Source organism: Artemia franciscana, chromosome 5 (assembly GCF_032884065.1).
Source record: "Artemia franciscana chromosome 5, ASM3288406v1, whole genome shotgun sequence".
NCBI classification, from domain to species: Eukaryota; Metazoa; Arthropoda; class Branchiopoda; order Anostraca; family Artemiidae; genus Artemia; species Artemia franciscana.
The window spans coordinates 24,665,398-24,685,796 of record NC_088867.1 but is presented as its reverse complement, the minus strand read 5'-3'; the positions used below and the strand labels follow the sequence as shown (position 1 = coordinate 24,685,796).

The 20,399-nt window shown below is 33.4% G+C and overlaps 1 protein-coding gene across 9 annotated transcripts in view; it reads right to left on the bottom strand.

Annotated features, from left to right (window-relative positions):
• Window positions 1–5,177: 5,177 nt before the first annotated feature.
• Window positions 5,178–20,399, bottom strand: part of LOC136027144 (transmembrane protein 19-like) — a 78,510-nt gene continuing 63,288 nt past the window's right edge. For all 9 annotated transcript variants that reach the window (XM_065704114.1, XM_065704122.1, XM_065704119.1 and 6 more), the window contains 4 exons: window positions 19,653–19,802; window positions 17,767–17,871; window positions 13,630–13,845; window positions 5,178–5,363 (listed from right to left, as the gene is read on the bottom strand). In XM_065704114.1, coding sequence (XP_065560186.1) covers window positions 5,209–5,363; window positions 13,630–13,845; window positions 17,767–17,871; window positions 19,653–19,802 — 626 coding nt within the window. In that variant the 3' untranslated portion in view covers window positions 5,178–5,208. The remainder of the gene's footprint in view (window positions 5,364–13,629; window positions 13,846–17,766; window positions 17,872–19,652; window positions 19,803–20,399) is intronic.

Sequence of the window (20,399 nt, the reverse complement as noted above, 5' to 3'; positions counted from 1 at the left end):
TTAGGGCAATCTTATGGAAAATTTTGTGGTCAGATTTCGCCACTAAACGGGAGTCACACAAAAGACTTCTTCCGGCCATCCAGTTGTTAGCAAACAATGTTAGCTTATTGTTTTTATTAAGATAGTGGAAACAGAATTGTTAGGTGACAAAAAAAAATGTTAGCTTACAAGTTTCAGAACCTTAATAACTGTGTGGGAAATTCAAAGAATGCAAGCTATTAAATGATGCTCGAAAAATGCAAGGGTATTTTGTGAAGCCAAGAGGTCCTCAAGGCAGCAACAAATAATTGGTAAATACCTTGGTCGAGTCAGAACCAACTGTAAAATTTTTCTCAAGCAGATATAAAGTTTTAGTTTAACACTTGTTTTGTAAAATTATTTATCCAATTCTTATCAAAGCTTAATTGAGAAATGTTAGTGGCCCTGAACAAAAATCATTCTGGAAAATTATAGCCTAGTAAACGACAAAGCATTTGCAGGGGATTCTGATTAATAAATAATTCTTCTAGGCTTGGTATGTTTTGAAGGGCATTTTTGGGATGAAAAATCCTTTTCTAGCTAATTTATTTACTATGGGTTACCTCCCCATAGTAGCATCATATGTGTAGGTATGAATACATAATAAGTTAGAGGTAATAGTCTTGGGACTGTCTGTGTAAAATTTCGTCTCTTGTTGATAGAAGAGCATCGCCAAGTGCTGAAAACATTGTTATAACCAAGATGGGCCCAGGATTGCATGAGGCCTACATTCACTCTTGAGGTCCCAGGGATTTTTTTCTGTCCAGTTCTAAGTCGGCTTAAACGTTTCGGTGTAGACTTGATAAAATATGTCGATCCCCGTCCGGCACGGGCATTTAAGATCATTGCTTTTCCTGAGGCCAAAATAATTAGTGATATAAAAAACATGAAAATCGGGACTTTGAATGTTATGACGTTAAAAAATGACTATCCTATCGATATTTTGACTGACGAATTCAGACGATTTGAACTCAACTTATTAGGAGCTTCAGAAATTTATACCCCTGGGGTAGGAAATAGGAAATTAGGTGATATAGAATTTGTTTACTCAAGACAGGAAGGATGGGGTAAATAGACAGGGAGTAGGGTTCATGATGGATAAAGAAGCAGCTAAGTCTTGTTTAGACTGGGAAGGTATTAATAATAGAATACTAATCGCTCATTTTATTACTAAGCAGTTTAGGGTATCAGTTATAGTAGTATATGCCCCTGTTGAACCTATTGACGGGGATACTAGAAACTCACATGAATTTTACTTACGGTTACAGGAGCAAATACAGGGTCCCACGTAGAAATATGGTGCGTTTACTAGGAGATTTTAACGCTCAGGTCAGTAGATATATGGTATCCTAGCCTAGGTGAATTTGGTGTAGGAAAAGAAAACAGTAATGGCTACAGACCATTGAAATTTTGTAGGTATAACAATCTAGCTATAACCAACACGGTGTTTCGTAACACAATGGCCCATAAGTTGACATGGTATCATGTCATGGTAAGACATCAAACCTTAATGATTATGTTATAGTAAACCAAAGAATACCAGGATCAATAAAAAATATATTAGGATATATAGGAGTGCTATAATTGATGTTAGAAGTAAAGAAAACTATATAGTAGTGTCTAGGGTTAATTTAAAGCTGAAATTTCTGAAGGGTAACTACCTCCCGGGAACTTATGATGCTGGTGGGCTCCAGGATGAGAATTTGAGAGAAACATTCTAGAAACAGTTAAATACTAAACTAGAGAGTTTAAAATTTGACAATGGGAAAGATGGTTGGAATGATTTTCGAAAAAATAATTTGTGAAGTTACTGATGGTATCTTAGGGAAGGAAGTTGAGACTGTAGATAGTAATATTAGTGAAAAAGCTTTAGGTATAACAGAGAGGAGAAGGGGTTAGTAAAAGAATTATCGAAGTGACAGATTATGTGAAAACAAAAGGAATATAAAGAAAGTGGAGAAAGCGTCAAAATATGAACTAAGGAGGTGTGAAGTGAAGGGCATGTATAAAATTGCCGAGGATCTGGAAGATGCAGTTAGACGGCATAATAGTAAAATATTGTATTGGCATGTTAATAAATTGAGTGAGTAGACAATCTGGACTTGTCCCAGTTAAAGATAGGAACGGGACCACAATTAGTAATAAGAAAAGAGTTAAAGAGGGGTGGGGGAAACATTTTAAGAATGGGCTAAACCGAGATTGAGTTACAAGAAAAATAAAGTGGAAAATGAAAAAATTTGTGATACCTTGGATGTGAAGAAAGATTTGTTTTGTGAGGAATAATTAGGGACAATACTAAAAGGACTAAAAAATAATAAGGCTCCAGGTGCTGATAGTGTGGTAAATGAGCGTCTTAAATAGGGTGGCTCTGAAGTTAGAAATAAGTTACTGAAGATTATGAATATGACTTTTGAAAAAGGGGAACTACCTAACGATTTTAGGAAAACCTTAGTTAAACCACTGTATAAGAAAGGAGATATAGAGTATGTCGTAATTATCCAGACATTGGTCTGGTCTTTGTAGGTAGAAAATTACTTAGTAATATGATACTTTTATGACTGAGAGATGCTGTAGACACAGTTTTAAGAGAAGAGCAGAGCGGTTTCAGAAAAGGTACCGGATTTGTCGACCAAATTTTCACTCTTGGTTAATAAATGAAAAGTGTCTTAGTTATCAAAAACCTTTGGTCCTCAGTTTAATAGATTATGAGCAAGCGTTCGGTTCTGTTGATAGAAGAGCTTTAGCAAAGGCCTGATCCTTATATGATATACCACACAAATACATTAGTGATTAGTGGTATTACGAGAATAATACTGCTGCAGTTAAGGTAGGAAATGAGGTTAGCAGGTGGTTTTGTATTCAATCAGGAGTTAAGCAGGGTTTTGTTCTTCCCCCTTTATTTGGATCCATTTCGATGGGTTTTGTCTTAAGGAGCACAGTAAAGGCAATGGAGACCATGGAATCAAATGGGGAGGAAAATCTCTCCTGAACTTAGATTAAGCTGATGATAAACCTCCTAGATGAAAGTGTGAGCAAAATGAATGAACTTTTAGAGGTTTTGCGAGTTCAGGGTGCTAGAATAGTTGGAAAACTAATATTAAGAAGACAGTCACTAAGGCTAAGAATGCGTGAAGATGAAAAGGTGATGTTGGGTAGCGAAAAGATTCATCAGGTAGGCCGCTTCAGTTACCTTGGTAGTATTATTAGTAAAGACAGTGGAAGCAGTGAAGATGTTAAAGTAGACTAGACAAGACTCATGGTGTTTTTTCACAGTTTTTTTCAAGTTTGGAAGAATAGGGATGGGATGGGCTCAGAAACAGCTCGAGGCAGTCGTAATCTGGATGGGGAATGACGGTTGGGGAAAATACTTGCCGTCCGAGGATTGTTCTGGGTACCCGGCTGAATGACCGTATTTCCAACAGTAGGCTGTACGAAAAATATGGTTCGATCCCGCTTTCTAGGGATATAATGAAAGAAAGGTTGAGATGGCTAGGGCAAGTTCTGCGGATGAAGGATTACAGATTGCCGAAGATTGTCCTTTTCGGCCAACCATCTATGGCTAAACAGAAAGCAAGTCGTCCTCGTCATGGGTGGGAGGATGTCATAAAGAAAAAAAAAAGGAAATGGGATCTTCCTGGGAGGGTGTAAAGAGGGAGGCTTTGAATAGATTGGGATGGAGGAGGAGTGTGCATGGCTGTGTTGGCCTCAGGTGGCTTGGTGCTGCAGTAAGTTATTAGTAGTAGTAGTTAGAAACAATAAGTTCGAGGAATAAAATATTTCCTGTGGACGAATCCCTGTTTCGATTTATTTGTCCTTGCTAGACAGTGCTATGTAAACTATGTATCCAGGAAAAAATATCATTTCTGAGTGTTAATTAAACAAGGAATTCTGCCCCTAGGTAGTTATTAGATCGGTCGTCCGAACTCGAATTACATTATTGTTTTGTTCGCATCGAGTTCATTATGGCATTATGTGGTTATTATCCCAGCTGCCTATTTTTGAAACTTGAAAAATCGTTAGATGTCTTCCTTATTTGTCCTAATTCGGAGCACGGTCTTTGCCATTGTTATCCTAGTAGCCTTGGAGCATTAAATTGTGGTTGCTCTAACCTTTTTTTTGGAGAGGTTGAATACTACCTTCAATTTTTCACTTTGAATCAAATTCAGTCGAAGACTAAATATTTACTACGAGTGTGTAATGATAGTTTTTTTTTCAGTTTTTATATATATATACTAGCTGAACAGCAAACCATATGCCAAAACTATTTTTGTATAAAATATCGTCCTTTACCCCATGACTGGTTTGGTTACCTTCCAAAATTTTTAAAATGAGCCTTTCAGGAGGCTTTTTTTTTACATTTTTGCCCTTAAACTTTACAGGTACTAAGGTATTTTAACTAAAATATCGGAATCAAGCAGTTCGTGGTAACGAGCTGTAGTAAGGAGCGACCCGGATCAATAATGACCAAAACTCTAAAAAACGGAATTTTGACACCAATAGTTAAATCAAAAGAATTGCATTTTAATGCTGATTTTAAATATATAAGTTTCATTAAGTTTAGTCTTGCGTATCAAAAGTTACGAGCCTGAGAAAACTTGTCTTATTTTAGAACATTGGGGAGAAACACCCACTAAAAGTCATAGAATCTCACCATCAAAGTTTTTTATTGTTTTAAAAAGTAGAATTGTGAGAAAGAGTCAAACTTTAGCGTAAAGAGCGATGCGTTGAGGAGGGGACAACCCCTTTCATATACTGAATCATTTCTGTTCGTTTTAAGTTTTAATGTCGCTCCTTACTTGCAGTTAAAAAAAAAACTTGTTTTTCTTATTTAATAATATCAAAAGCTGGAAAAGAGAAATCTTTTTTGTTATTGACACTAAATTCTTATTTTTAGCACTAAATTTGCATAAGATCATCGTAAAATGATGCAAAATCAAAACATGTAGGGTGTTGTTTTTTTTTTCAATTTTCCAACTTCTTCACTGACTTGTTTTTACTGACTCAATTATATTTCCCTATGAAAATTTCGTACGAGTCTCTAAGCACATGGTTTCTAGCATCCTTCATTCGATTCAATAAGTAAATATTTTCCCGACTTCTGATTAACAGCTTAATTAATAATGTTCAGACTTTCTACTTTTGGTCAACAGCATAAATAATCGGATTCAAAAATATATTAGCAACATCAGCTTAAATTATAGCTTGAGCAATTGATGGGGTTAGTATAGCAGTAAATAGACACGATAAAAGGTTAATAGCATGGTTGTCTAGAACTTGACGTCCGCAAATGTGTTTCACTTTTGGCCCAGGTTCTTCAACTACAGCTCCAGTTTCACAATGTACGCCTAAAATAAAAATATTTCCGAAAAAGTCGTCAACCTATATTCTGTACATCAAAAAAGAAGACAAGTCGGAAAAAAAAGAAGAAAAACAAAAGGAATAAATGAAGCTTACTTTCCGATCTGAAACATAGGGAAAATTAAGCAAAATCGTAAGCTCGTAAAAATTTACAGCCTGAAAGGGAGGAAAGTGGTTACATTGAGCACTTGAAGACTTTCTGAGTTTTAGATCAGTGCCTACATTTTCCAATAACTTATTGCATCAACTCTTCGAAATACTACCCCTCCCTTAAAAAAACAAAGTTAAACTCTTTTTTAGAAGCCAATTCAAATGAGATCTCAATCATCTGAATCAAAGGCCCATGACTGGCAACAATTATTCAATCAAGCATATTTTTCTAAGAAATATCTGTAGTCAACTTGTGGAACAGGCCCACACAGCTGACAAAAAAAAAAGCAAATTATCAAACAATATTTATTAATTGACAGAAAAATATTAAAATATAAAAGGCACTGAGGACTAGTTATTGCATTATATTTCAATTCCAAATTCAACCAATTGAATTAATTAGATTACTTCAAATATATACTTCTCTGATCTAAACGGCAAAAATACCATTTGTTACATAAGCAGAGGCACTGTTTGAAATGTAAAAATACAGCAAAATATAACACACTCCCTAGAGACCTTGCAGCTAAATTTAAGTTTTTTTTTTTCTATTTATTTTGTATTGTTTCTATTACAAATAGAAGTACGCTAGATTGTTATCTCAGGTATGACAGTTTATAACAACTCTATCACTGAAGAAAACCTTCTGAGCATTCAGAAATGGTATTATACACTTAGAAATAAACATCTATGCCACTCTTACAGGGCCTGGTGTTTAACTTAAGTTTTCTTTTATTTATCTGATGTTGCTTGCTTTATAATAGGCATGGTAACTTTATAGAAATACTGCTCTTTTAGAAAAACAAACAAACATTCTAATCTATAGATTGGTAATCAAAGTTGTAATCACATGGGTAATCTTAGTTTTAATAAGTTTTTTCTATTTTCTTCTACGAAAGCCCATATACTACCCCCAAATATAGGCTTTTGCAAAGAAAATCCTATGGATATCCGGGAATACTTCCAAATATACATATATATATATATATATATATATATATATATATATATATATATATATATATATATATATATATATATATATATATATATATATATATATATATATATATATATATATATATATATATAAACATGTTTAGTCATAATAAAAGATATTTAGATGATATTTTGGTCTTAAATTGTAAGGATTTCATTGATATTTCTAAAAATATATATCCATCAGAGCTTACTCTTGAACCTAGTCATGGCGCTGGTCATGAAGATCATTTCTTAGATTTAAATATTAATGTTTGTGATAATAATAAATTAAGTTTTAAAATGTATAATAAAACGGGTGATTTTGATTTTGAAGTGATTAGTTTCCCATTCCCTGAAAGTAATATACACTCAAATATCACGTATTCGGCGTTTTTCTCACAGTTACTTCGTTATGCAAGGATTTGTAGTAAATATATTGATTTTAAAAATAGATGTAAAATCTTAAGGCAAAAATTGATATCAAGAGGTTTTTCTGCAAATAAATTAACTTGGCAATTTAAAAAATTTAGTTTTCATTATAATGAACTTTTAAATAAATATCAAAAGAATTATCTGGAAATACTTAAAGAAATTTTCAACTAATTTCGGAGGTTCGACAAATGATGATGCAGCGCCATTTATTTTGAATTGTGTTTCTAATAGAGCGGATTTTTTTTAAAAAAATAGCCACATGGTAAAGATGAATTCTATAATTGTTTAGCTCATTCAGTTTTTTTTTGCAATGTGTTAATATTTGTGATTTGGTAAAATTTATCATATTTAGTTTACCTATTATTGCTAAAAAGAAGGATATATTAACAGGATAAGCTTGTTTTGGTGTTACTTGGTTGTTTTACATTTGCTGTTTTTTTTTCATAGGCATGTATTTTGGGGGTGATACCTGACACGGGGATGCCATGGATATTCTGTGGTAGCCACAACACTTGGCTGGGTAGAGAATTTAAAGTGGCGAAACCCTATAGGCAAGTGTATTCTCCTGATGAGCCCTTGTGTTGGGTTGTTGCCTCTGAATTATTTGTCTTTATTATTTTTCTATTGTTTGGTAAATGACGACTTATACGTATTGACGACATGGCAGCCTGTCCATGGATTATTCTTTATGGTTGATGGTGTATGGCTATGCTGTTTGACCTGTGTGATTGTATGGATGAGTAAGGTTAAGGCCTCAGTCAAGTGCTGGTCTATAGTAATCACTAATTTAGGAAAACAGTCTTCCTTTTCTCCTTCTGTCTCTCTTTCTTTTTTCTTTTTTTTATGTGTTTGTGCTGTTGCATTGGTGATTTCTCTTTTCATGATATATATATATATATATATATATATATATATATATATATATATATATATATATATATATATATATATATATATATATATATATATATAAAAATATATATATACACATATATATACATATAAATATAAATATATATATATATATGTATATATATATATATATATATATATATATATATATATATATATATATATATATATATATATATATATATATATATATATATATATATATATATATATATATATATATATATATATATATATATATATATATATATATATATATATATATATATACACCCAGCACTGTCTTTGGTAAGAACACAAGGGACAATGAGAATCCATATATAGAAGCCTGCCACGTGCCATGCTTGGGCCCGGTGGCGAAGCCGCCGGGCCCAAGCGAAGAAGTTATTCTGCTTCGTAACCATTACCTTAGATTGAATCCTTGTTAGAGTCTAACAATAATTTAGACTTATGTTCGGACTTTGAGATCCCATGTTCTAAATTGGGAAGCATTTTCCACGTTTTTATTTTTTTATTTACAAAAACACAAAAGAAGAAGCAAGAAATCAGAAAAAAATAGACATTAGAAATCACTTGAAATACTATTCACCAAAAGAAGCATGAGACGCGACTTTGCTGACATCGATTTACGATTAGAGCGGAACTCAATACTATCTAAATGATGAAATAGATCCCGGACACGGAAATTCTGAATTAATTTCGAATTATTGTGCCTAGAAGGAAAATATTGGAAATATTCACAAAACTTAAAGTATTTTTTTTCTAAGACGCGACACATCTCTTCCTGTCAGGAGGAGGAGCACTCCCGAAAAGCAGGTAACGTGGGGCGCAACACAGGACAAGATTATCTTTCCAAGATTATCTTTCCGGCGAAATTTATCCCAATTTGGTAGAATAGAATCATAACTAGATCGGAAACTTTTCACTATTTGACAACATATTGCCTCTCTTGTCTGAAATAACGTACAAGCGAACTGTGCTCCTAGATATATAAATTAATCAAAGGAAGAAATGGCAGAAGTATCGATAGAAAGAGAAACTGGATAGCTACAGTTAAAAGCTAAAAATTCACACTTCGAACTATTAAATCACAGACCGATACTAGAAAAGTCATGGAAGAGCCTATCAAGATTCGATTGATGAGCTTCGCACGCTTTACTAATCAGCAATACACCGTCAGTATATGCAAGATATGTTATCTCCTCACCGTTAAGAAACAAAGTGGGGAAAAGGCTGTCAAGAACATCAGTGATAGCCGACTTAAATATGCTGGATGATAGCACGCTCCCTACTTTTTATTTGAATCGGAGTACTCAGCCTCAAATCTCATTTAGCAAAAACAATAGAATTACAATACCAATGAATTTTTTTTTATTCCCGCTTTAATCAAAGAGCAAATTACTTGATGATCATTCACAGAATCGAAAACCTTCGAAATATCAACTATAGAAAAGAACATTCAATCATTCTTGGATTGCGCGTCAACATGGATCTTAGACAGAATTCGATGGGCATGTTGACAATGTAGACCCTTCGAGAAACCGATTTGGTTTGCATCGCAATGTTCAACAGAGGTAATGGACAATATTACATACTCGAACACTTTTCTCACATTACAAGAAACTGTGATTGGCCTATATGATTCATAAAAATCTGCAGATTTACCTCTCTTTAGCACAAACGTTACGTGGCCAACTAGAAAACTATTTGGCACGATTTTATGGCATACAATCACTTGAGAGACTGACTGGAGGTGAGAATAAAGTTCATTTGGTATTTTAACAAGGTGTTGGAAGCAGAGACCTTAACTGATGGGTGATGACGAGGGTTTCAACTACAGTAAAGCTTGTTGGATGGTTGTAATTGCAACAGCAGGGATATGTGATTGCGTGAATCCAGCGGGCAGTAGTGAATGAACACAAGCAGACAATTTTGCACTGATTGAAGAATTCTTATCAGAGATAGTGTCCTTAAAATGTTCTCCCCATGTACTAAATGAGAGATTAGACGGTGGTTGGCCGTATGAACTCTCTTCAGCTTTATGAACTTGGCACAGTATTTCTGTGAATCAGAGAAGTTCGAAATTCCTTTCAGGCAAAACCTAAGGAGTTCTTCTTTGCAGCTACGCTTTGTCCTGCACTTTAGGTCAACAGTGGCACCACGATTTGGTCTTCCGCAGGTAATCGAGATGCGCAGCCAAAACTTGGGGTGTTGCGTAGCCTTCAAAAGATCCAAGGAGATAGACCAACCTGGTTTCTATGAACCAGCTCAGATCCTTTTAAGTGGAACTGCAGAGCCTTCAGCTCAACGTAGAGAATTTGAACTACTACTACTACCCGTAATACACATTAAAATCAAGCTTTGATGCCGAGTGAATAATTCCGACTGCTATGAGATGGTATGGCACTTCGATCACTTGTTTACAGACAAATTTAGACAAATATCGTTGGGAGACAATCGGCTTTCTACGTGAAAAAGGAAGGGCGTTAATGCAATTCAAAACTACCAATTGGTCTTCAAAACTACCAATTGGTCTTCAAAACTACCAATGCTCCTTAATACCCTTTTAGTACCATTAACAATTACCTGTAAACCGTTTCCTAGTTAAAAAATGTTAGAGGGCCAGAAACTCTAGAAACAGGAGCAAGGTCAACACTAGATCTTTTAAAAAAAAAGCATGGATAAAAATTTTTCTCAAAGAAAAGAGTTTTGCTGAACTAGGTTCCACTTCAAATCCTCATTACAGAAATGAAGAATACGAAGTCTGTTACCGGGTACAAGCACTGGGTACCAGGTACATATTATGTTTTGTGTGGTCTTTCTTTTTCCCATTTTTATTAGTACAAAGAATAATGCTTATTGATACTTTTTCTCAAACTGATACTTATTGTTTTATTTTTTAATTGTCCAAAATTAAAAGGTCCAATCTGCAAGTATATAAAGTTATCTACCTTTTGATGTAATCTGTGCACTAAAAGCCACCATTCCGATTTGTCCCTGTTTAAGACACGGTAATTACCATTATTTCCCATGCAATCCCATAGGTTAAAACTACAAATGCTCAAAACTTCTTTATTGTAGAAAAGTTATTGGGGTCTTTTGACATCCAATCAGGCCTTATCTTCACAGCCGGAGTAAATCCAAATAGTTAGAACCAAAATAAAGATCGAGGTTTCAAGATAAAAAATACAGGCAATTGTTGCTTAGGAAAATATGCTTCTGGCTAGACTTTTTTCAAAAATGCAAAAGACCTAGTCCCCTTTCCCTAGTTAGTATTAATGCTAAAAATCGGCTTGAATTTCACAAATTATTAATAAAAGTACGTAAATTAGTACAAAAGTACAAAAAGTACTTTTGTTTGCAGGAAACTACGGTTAAAATTTTAATGAAGCAAATGGTAAGGGTATTTTATATTTTGTCTAGGCAATCAGAAAATTTTTGTTAAGGGAATAATTTCAAAATTTTAACACTGTTTGTCAGATTGTGGACTTAAAAACAGACAAAAAACATACTTAGTTCAAGCAAACCATTTAGGTATTTTTTTGTACTGGCAGATACACTGTCCCACACCAACAGCTAGTATTCTCGATAACTTTTCATTCCACAACCATTTCTACCATAGCTACTCTTACACTTAATATTACAAGCTCGCCCCATGATTACCCCTTCTTTTCTTAAGATAACTAACAAAGAAGCTCAGTTAATAATAAATATTGACTATTATAATAATAAAAATAATTAGCCAGTGTTATTGTTATTAATGAATACAAAGACACTGCAAATTAAAAGCAGCCAAATTACATTAAACAAACAAATTTTTCTGTCTGAAATGAAGAATACATTTGATACCTGAAACTTGCCTGCATAGGTTCCTCAGTATGAATAACATAAAATGGCTATGTATGAAGAAACGAACCTATAGAAACATAAATTATATGTATATGAAAAAGGAAAAGGTTCTTAAACTTCAACGAATTTTTTTGCTGTACCTTCAGTATATAAGTATAATTCTGGCCATCATTTTAGTACTAGAAATCTAGAAGGCAACTAATTTTTTATTCTGTTTTCTTCCTGCATTCCTTTGATATGTGCCGAAAATCAATTGGCGAAAAGAAAAAATATATATATATATTTTTGCAACCTAGTCAGTTTCCAGTAAAGCGTAAATTATATACTAGCCTCTTTTGGGCTTGGAGAGAGGGGACACAGCAGTTTTTTGTAGCATTTCTGTTCACTTGGACTTTGACTTATTGTTCGCTGTAATTTCTATTTGTCGTAGGTTCCATGACTCAATTCCTAGTAGTTTCTGTTCGCTTTAATTTTTTTTATATAAGTTATATTCTAAATTTTAAGTCTTGAAGCTAGAGATAATATTTAGCAAATGATTCAGAATTTAATTTGTTACATGACGGCACAAATTTTTTCTTTGTTGTGATTCGTTGACGATCAACAGTTAACACATTAAGTGGCAGCTTTCACTAAAATTTTGATATTAAACGTAAGGGTTTTCGGTAGTTTTAATGGATCAGTTGTCCGGGAATTTTGACCCGATGCTGGTCTGCCTCTTTACGGAACAAAAATATCATTTTCCAGCAAACAATGGCCGAGAGAACGACGCTTTGTCTCAGGTAAGAACTGTTTAGATCCTTTACAGTAACACTACATGCATAAACTTGTGTTCGAAAAAGCTCCTCTGTAGCTTTTGTGACCACCAGTTCGACTCGATATATCATAAAAGACCAATTATGTGAAAGGAAAAACTAAAAAAAAATTATGTTATCTGGGAGCGGCGTTGAAAAGTGTATATAATTTCCAGGGACAATTTTTACCGATGTATGAAAAACATTTTTAATTCTTTTTACTGAGTCCACTTCACGTTTCACGATTACATCCAACTTACCGAATTTTTTTTAATTTTGAATAAGCGTCAAAATTTATGACTACAAATCTTGCTAATTTTTAAAATTGCCTTAAAATGGAAAGTGGATCATTCATACCTTGGAGTAGACTCCGATCAGATAAGCATTCCCAGAAAGCCTTAAGTACCAACGCTCAATTTTAAATATTTTGGGGTCTACACGTACATGAGCATCCAGGAAATGAGTAGTAACCAGATGATACAGGCATATATTAATGAATTTAAAGACATACTGGTGCGTAGTTCAACTTAGTAAAAGCAGGAAGAGTGGGTTAAAGACCATGCATGTCAGCAAATCATGCAGCGAGATAATTTTCTTAAAGCCAATCAAAGTGTCACTGGCGACAATTAAAAGAGGGTCATAGTAACAATATAAGATCCCCCCCCCAAGATTCTGGAAAACACCTTTTTTCAGTATCTTATTGGAACATCGCTCTTTTGGTACTTTCACTAAAATTAAAAAAAAATGCCCCCACCTCAAACTTTGAAAAAATACATTTTTGCCAACCCCCTCCCCTCTAATTTCTATAAATTGACGCCACAACGAATTTAATCTATCATTTCAGTTAGCAGTTACAAGGGATTACTTCCTTGGAACACGAGAAAAGCGGAAACAAAAGAAATAACATGCCTGTATATCTCTTAATCAATGATACGTGAGCAGAATATTTCATTGAGAATTCTAAACCCTGGGATGCAAGAATTCTAAATTGTTAGCATGACATGAAGTCATGTTATTAGAACGTCAGACACGACCGTATTTTACATTCTGCCTAAATTTATCAAGGCTCGACATTTATCCACGATTTTCTAGTCTTTTTATCCCGTTAAGGGTTTGCAATCTCTACAAATAACTTTACCTGAGAACTGGAACTTTGCGCCAAGAAAAGAATCTAAAAGGCTTCCAAAGAAACCGGCAATAGCCCCAACCATTACCATTCTCCATTGAGGAGGAGCACTTAGTAGCACCCTAGCGTCAATCAAGACCAGCTCGGATAAATAATAGCCAAGACCAATGGCTGCACCACCAGCTGCACTGATAAACAAACCAATCAGAGTCACGCCACCGTTAGTACCTGAAATATAGTTATAAGTGTAATTGAATGAAAAACTCATACTTCGTCGCTTAAAAGCTAAAGGTCGAATCTGATATTTTCAAACTTTTAAAATAATTGCCGAAAATCACTATCTGAAGTATATTCAAAGAGACAAACAGCAGGGCATAGTATGCTAGATCACTCTTTTAATCTTCTCGATCTATATAACCCTGCTGAACGCTCCTTTGAGAGCAACTTGGAAAACAGTTTTTGGACCCCTCAATAGCATAAAGCTGCCAGATACGACCCAAGGCGTAACAGCGGCGATATGCCCAAAATTTAAACACAAAATACGTAGAAAAGCTTCGATAAGTGGCCTCTTTTCTTCTATAATAGACACAAATTTAAATAAGAATCAACAAAAAGTAAAAACAAAGGAGGATGGAGAAGAGTAAACCACCAGTTCTTGAAACTAACTACGTCTTACAAAACATGTAAAATTAATGATACCTCAGTCGATAGAAAAAGATAGAAGGTGAAGAAAAAAAAACCTCGTAATAAATATTTAGAACAGTCAGAGAAAAACCTGACTAAGACCACAAAACAAGCAGCAGAGAACACTAAAAAAAAAGTCGATTGCAGGTTCTGATATTAGTGTACAAATCAACTAGTGTTATAAGTTTTTAAAATTTTGGGCGTCGGTTTATTTTCTTGAGTATGGAGTATGTTCTTTACTGCATCTTAGAGTAGACCTTGTCAAATTGGCTTCCGTAAATATCATTTATATTCTGATGGGAAAAATTTTTTTAAATTTTTGTATAAATCGTGATTCTTAGAGAATATCTATGCTACTGTACAGGGTTTCAAGATTTAATCGAGTAATTGAATCGAACACCTCCAAGAATAGAAAATGTAAACTTAGGAAGATTGGCTTCTGAAATGTTTGTTTACGCGTTAAATTTACTTGGATTTTCACTACAAGAATAAACTATTTTTCCCCTAAAATCTACTCACAGCTTTTACAAAATAGCTCATTTGCTCGAAAACTACGGCAAAAAACCGTATTACTCATAACACATATCATTGACAATGAACACTGAACAAATTGCTTCAAACATAACCAACTGATATTTCAAACTTTTATTTAGGCATTAATGTTCAATATATCTGAATATAATGGAATCAAACAAAAATTATTGAAAAAAAGCGTCCTTTTAAATTACTAAAAGTAAGAAAAAGTCGTAAATGAGTTTATTCTAGAAAATTGTATATTTCTTTCATGTAACTTTGATTAATATTTTTATTTTTTTTTTAAATTACTGATATAAAAAAAAAGAGAGAAAAAAAGCTGTTCGAAAATTGTATCGTTTTCAGAGAAGATCACAGATACTCCAACTTTTAGGGAGTTTGACGGATCAGCAGCGTTATTTTTATTTGTGGTAATTTCTGGTCTTCTTCGCTTCGATTTGGTTATTCATTTCAGTTTCTGTTCGTTTTAGGTTTTATTTATTCATTAACGGCAATTTCTCTTCATTTTACGTGTGACTTGATTATTCATTTGAAATTCAGCTTGTTTTAGGTTTCATTTATTCATCCATAAAATACTTCTGGTAGCTTTAAGTTCGAATTATTATTTGATTGTATTTCTGCTTGTTTAAGGTTTTAATGGCTTAAACAAATGGCTCTTTACATTTTTTTTTAAAACGCAAAATGGAGAAATTTTGTATTTATCTAATTTTTAATCGTTTTTAAATGAAAGTTTTATTAAATTTACTGAAATAATATTTATAAAGTTTATTAGATCTTTTTTACTTACAAACTAAAACACAGGATTGCGATTTAAATATTTAATTAGAACTTGAATATCCAGGTGGCAGTTTCGACCAGCAGTAGTTTAGTACAATTTCTTCTCATTACATTTTTTCAAAAAATTCCTGAGTGGATAAAGATTTTCAATTATTTGGACTGAAAATTTCCATGATTTTTTTTTTCATCTTCAATGAGGCTAGAGCCATTCTGGACACCTACCCCTTCTAGAGGAAATTATTGAATAATACAAGAGCTTTTTTCAATTTTTTTTAAGTAAAATAGTTTTTCTTGTTTTCTTTCATCGTAACAAATATTGTGTTCAAACATTATAAATGCATAACTGTATTATTCATATTAATTTAAACACTTGTTCCCACAAAACGAGTCTTTCAAAGAAAAGTAAAGAGCTCTTTTAAGCCAATAATGAGCAGAAATAAAGTCAAATAAGCTTCCAAGCGTAAAACTACCACAAAACACCATCAATAAACAAATGAAATCCAAAACGAACACAAATTACAATAAAAAACCGAGTGACACTCAAAACCAACAAAAATCAACATGAGACGTGATGACAATCACCATTCCTTCTCAAGTCCAGAGCATAATTTACCCTTTAAAGCCTATAGAAAGGCCCATTTTAAATGCCAATAAAAAGGATTTCTGTTTTGTAACCATTATATATAATTACTTTTATCCTTTGTGTAAAGTAATTTCTATTTTTGTCAATGATACTTTCTTTAAATAAATCTTTGAAATGTGTTAGCAATAAATATTTTGTTGCTAAAATACCTCATATGCCATCACTCTGTCACCAGACACAAATTAAATTCATACCCGTATCCTGTGGCGTACCTAGGGTGGCAAGGAGGACGGCTGCCCCCAGCCTCTAAGGAGACGCCACATTGAGTTTGTTTTCGTCCATACTGCGATCTAATTAAATTGTGGCATTAATGGGAGGGGGAGAACCCAACATTATACCCGGACACTGAAAACCCAAGCTACACCTCTCCCCGCATCTTCACCAAAAATAAGCTTTTATGTTGAGATAAAGATTGCAATTATTGTAGAGAAATCAATCAAGATACTCTATTTTTTGCGTCGAGTCTGTTGCTCAGAACCAAAATTTAGCTCGTTTTTGCATTAATACAGAACTTGAGTCGTTCATCCTCTCGAATATGGGATAGGACTGACTCGGGGGAATCAATTAATAAAATATTTGTTCAAGTGACTCAACGTAAAAAAGCCTGGAAAATATGACTGAAAAACTTACTTTTGACACATAAAAAAGTAGAAACTTCACATTTCAAATATTTTGAGAGGTGCAAAACTTTATGGATTTTTTCCTTTTTTTCGGGGGGGGGGGGTTGGTAAGTTTTTAGACACTCATTTTTAAAGGAGCTCTTTTTTAAGGAAGATTACCATTTTGAAGTACTGTTACGATAAAGCTGAACTTCAGCATAAACCATGGGGCTTCAGGGGCGGCATAAAAAACCAATAGAAATTAAATGAAAAGAACTGCAAAGATTTAAGATAAAAGCTACGTTTCAGCTTAAAACCAATATAAATTATCTTGCATATGAGAATTGAGGGTAGGGCTACCACCACTTCCCTAAGACCCCTACTCTTTATGCTAAAGATTGAACGTTACAATGGATGTTGACAATATTCTCAACGAAACACAAATTGAGCCAGGTAATTTGATAAGTGGTAAAAAAAAAAAGTTGATTAGAAAGTGATTTAAATACCTAGTAATAAGATAAATAATTAGTAATTTGTGCTTAGTAGTAACAATTAAAAACTAACACGTAAATAATTAATAATATGATAAGTGATTAGAAAGGATTGAACGGGCAGAAAAGCAACAAATTTGAAGGTTTCAGCAGCAAAGCCCAGGTATGATATTTTTAATATGGAAGGGATAAACATAATTCAGTAATCCTACATGATTGTATAATCTGAGTAATTTCTACTTTGTATGCCATTTCCCGTTGATACCCAATCTCTACAAATTGTTGCTTTCAAATAATTATCCAGCTTTATTGACTATTTCAAAGCTTTTCTTTGTTTTATGCTACATAAAAAATTATGAAATGAATCCTTTACAGAATCTGTAACAATAGAAAGTCTTACTAGCATATAAGCATTAAATACCTCTCGGCACGGTCTCACCAGTGGTAATTAGAACCGGTTTCTTTTCGGTAAGCACAGTTGCCAGTTCAGAGGCCCAAGTATCGCCATTGGCACATGCAAATGCACCTAGAAAAAGATGTATTACAGGTTAATAAAATAATTGGACTTAATCATACAAAAAGCATCAATCCCTCAAAAGAAAATGAAAATTAGCTAGGAAAGTAATCCTTTTAGGCAAGACCAAGTTTTAGTTAGGTAAAAAACATTTAACATTTATCCATTTTTATGTCTAAACTTTTAAGAATCACTGAAAACACGTAGCAGTTTACATGTTTAGTTACTATATTTGAAGTTTAAACACTTCTATTTTAAATACTTCTGGTTGAAATACGACTATATTATCGGTAAAAAAAACTTCTTCTTTGTGTCTCTCTTCTTTAAAAAGCCATTGACTCTCTCCAACCTTTGTTCAGACCTAAAAAAAAATTTAAAATATAATTGCAAATTAACATATTGATTGTTAGGGCCGATGGTAGAGGGGATCAGACTCCCTGTCCATGTTCCATCCAATAACGCAAAACAAGATATATGAAACAAACGGTATGCATATCTTATCAAGATACAGATTATTAATAAGTTAAGATTTCAAATCGAAAAAATTAACATTCGGTGGGTCTTTGATTTTGTTTTCATTAAGCAATTATTAGCCTTAATACAAGATACAAGCCAAAAGATCCAAGGATTTGGAAAGAGGCATTTGATAATCACTAGAAAGAGAAGCAATAGCTTAAAAGCTATAAATGAAATGATAGCACTTCCTTTATATTACTTCCAGCATTATATTCTCACTTAGTGTTTTCATGTAGTTCTACCGAACCATTTTAAAAAGAAAAAAAATGCCACCGGTACAATCTACCGCAATTCCTTTTTTAAGCGTCAGATCTATCTATTTTCTATACATACATACTTTAGACGTTTCTGCATAGGAAAATCCAGTTGTATATTAACTGGGACACAAAGTTAGATTTGAATTAGGATACTTACAGAATTTGTAGCAAACTGAAACAATAAGGCATGTTTCATCTTGTTTCATATAATGATGAAATACTCATATGCTAGGTTGCATCCCCTTTTTATTGGCTCTATTTACTTTGGGAGACATGTTCTGTTTAACTGATGAGAAATAATGTACCGGTCAAAAAGTAACACACTACCCTTAATTTAGGCAAATTTACGACAAAACGAGAATTAAGACTATGCTATGAGATAAACTAATCAGAACACTCATGCTAAATCGAGATGAGGCCGTTTTAGAACTACTTTCGAAAAATGAAAAAATATTAATAACAAATATGTGCGCAAAACTATAAATTCAGAACAAACTGAACCACACCAAAATTTGAATCACAGGAAAAAGGAAGAACTGCTTTAGCGAGAGTTAATTATCATAGGATCTCCCTAATCTGCATTGCTGCTGAAATACTCGCTTACACAATCTCTTTTGTGTCCAACACAACGTGGAGACAAGACCCAATAAAGCGGGATTCCGACCAGGCATGATAACATTTAACCAGCTGTTCGTCTTAAGACAAATCCTTGAAAATATAATAAAACACCAGAACAGTGTCTCCATTCACAGATTTCATGACAGCTTTTCTACCAGACAGGATAGTCGGACTTATTCAAACAAGCGTGCGACAACCCAAGTTCAAATCGGTAGGAAGTTCTTGTTGATGTTCCAAATTGATTCTGGTGTCTGGAGAATTTAACTATGTTAAAGTATACTTTGGAACTTTTTAACTATTAAGTAACTAAGAAATGTGCAATTGCACGGAATTTTGTCAATGAATATTAACCAGAAATAATGTAATAACAGTAAAAACAAGCATCATGAAGGATAGACCTACCAAGAACACCCATTCCGAGCCATGACGAAGTAAAAGAAATATTAAAATCTATGGGTTGTTCTTGTGGGCCACTATCTAGTAGATAAAAAAGGGAAAGCTGCGCAGCAACAACACTGTTGCACAAAACTTGAATCCAATTTCTTTGGCCACCTGCAAAAAAAAAAGAAAAGAAAATACAATAAAGATAATTCTGAACCAGATTTTCATATTTAGATCCAGAAACCAATAATAGGCGAAATCCTAAACCAATTGTTTGAACTGATAAAATCCAAGTTAAAAATAAAATTAAATTCAAGTTCTTTTATTCTTTAAATATCAAAAACTCTAGATTCCAAAAAAACCCGAAAGGGATTTCACCCATTAACTGGGGAAACAACACAAAGTCAACCCTATGTTTTAATAATTTGTACTTAATTGGGCCTAGACAAAAAAAAAAAAAAAAAAAAAAAAAAATAACAAGTCCACCACCCAATGCTCACACGAAGACAACCGATTTCAACATCACCCTTCTTTATCAACAAATCTCTTTTCATCAACAACATCAAAAACCAACACTAATTTATTAAAATATATTAAACAAACTCCACTTCGTTAATTGTTCTTTTTTATACTGCTTTCTTTAAATATTTTAATTTGCAGGTTTTCTTCTCCAACAAATTTTTTTTTTTACGTTTTTTTTTAAGAAACCAAAGGTTATGGTAGTCCCGAAACCCAAAAGGAAAAGAGTTCCAGGCACACCCCAAAATA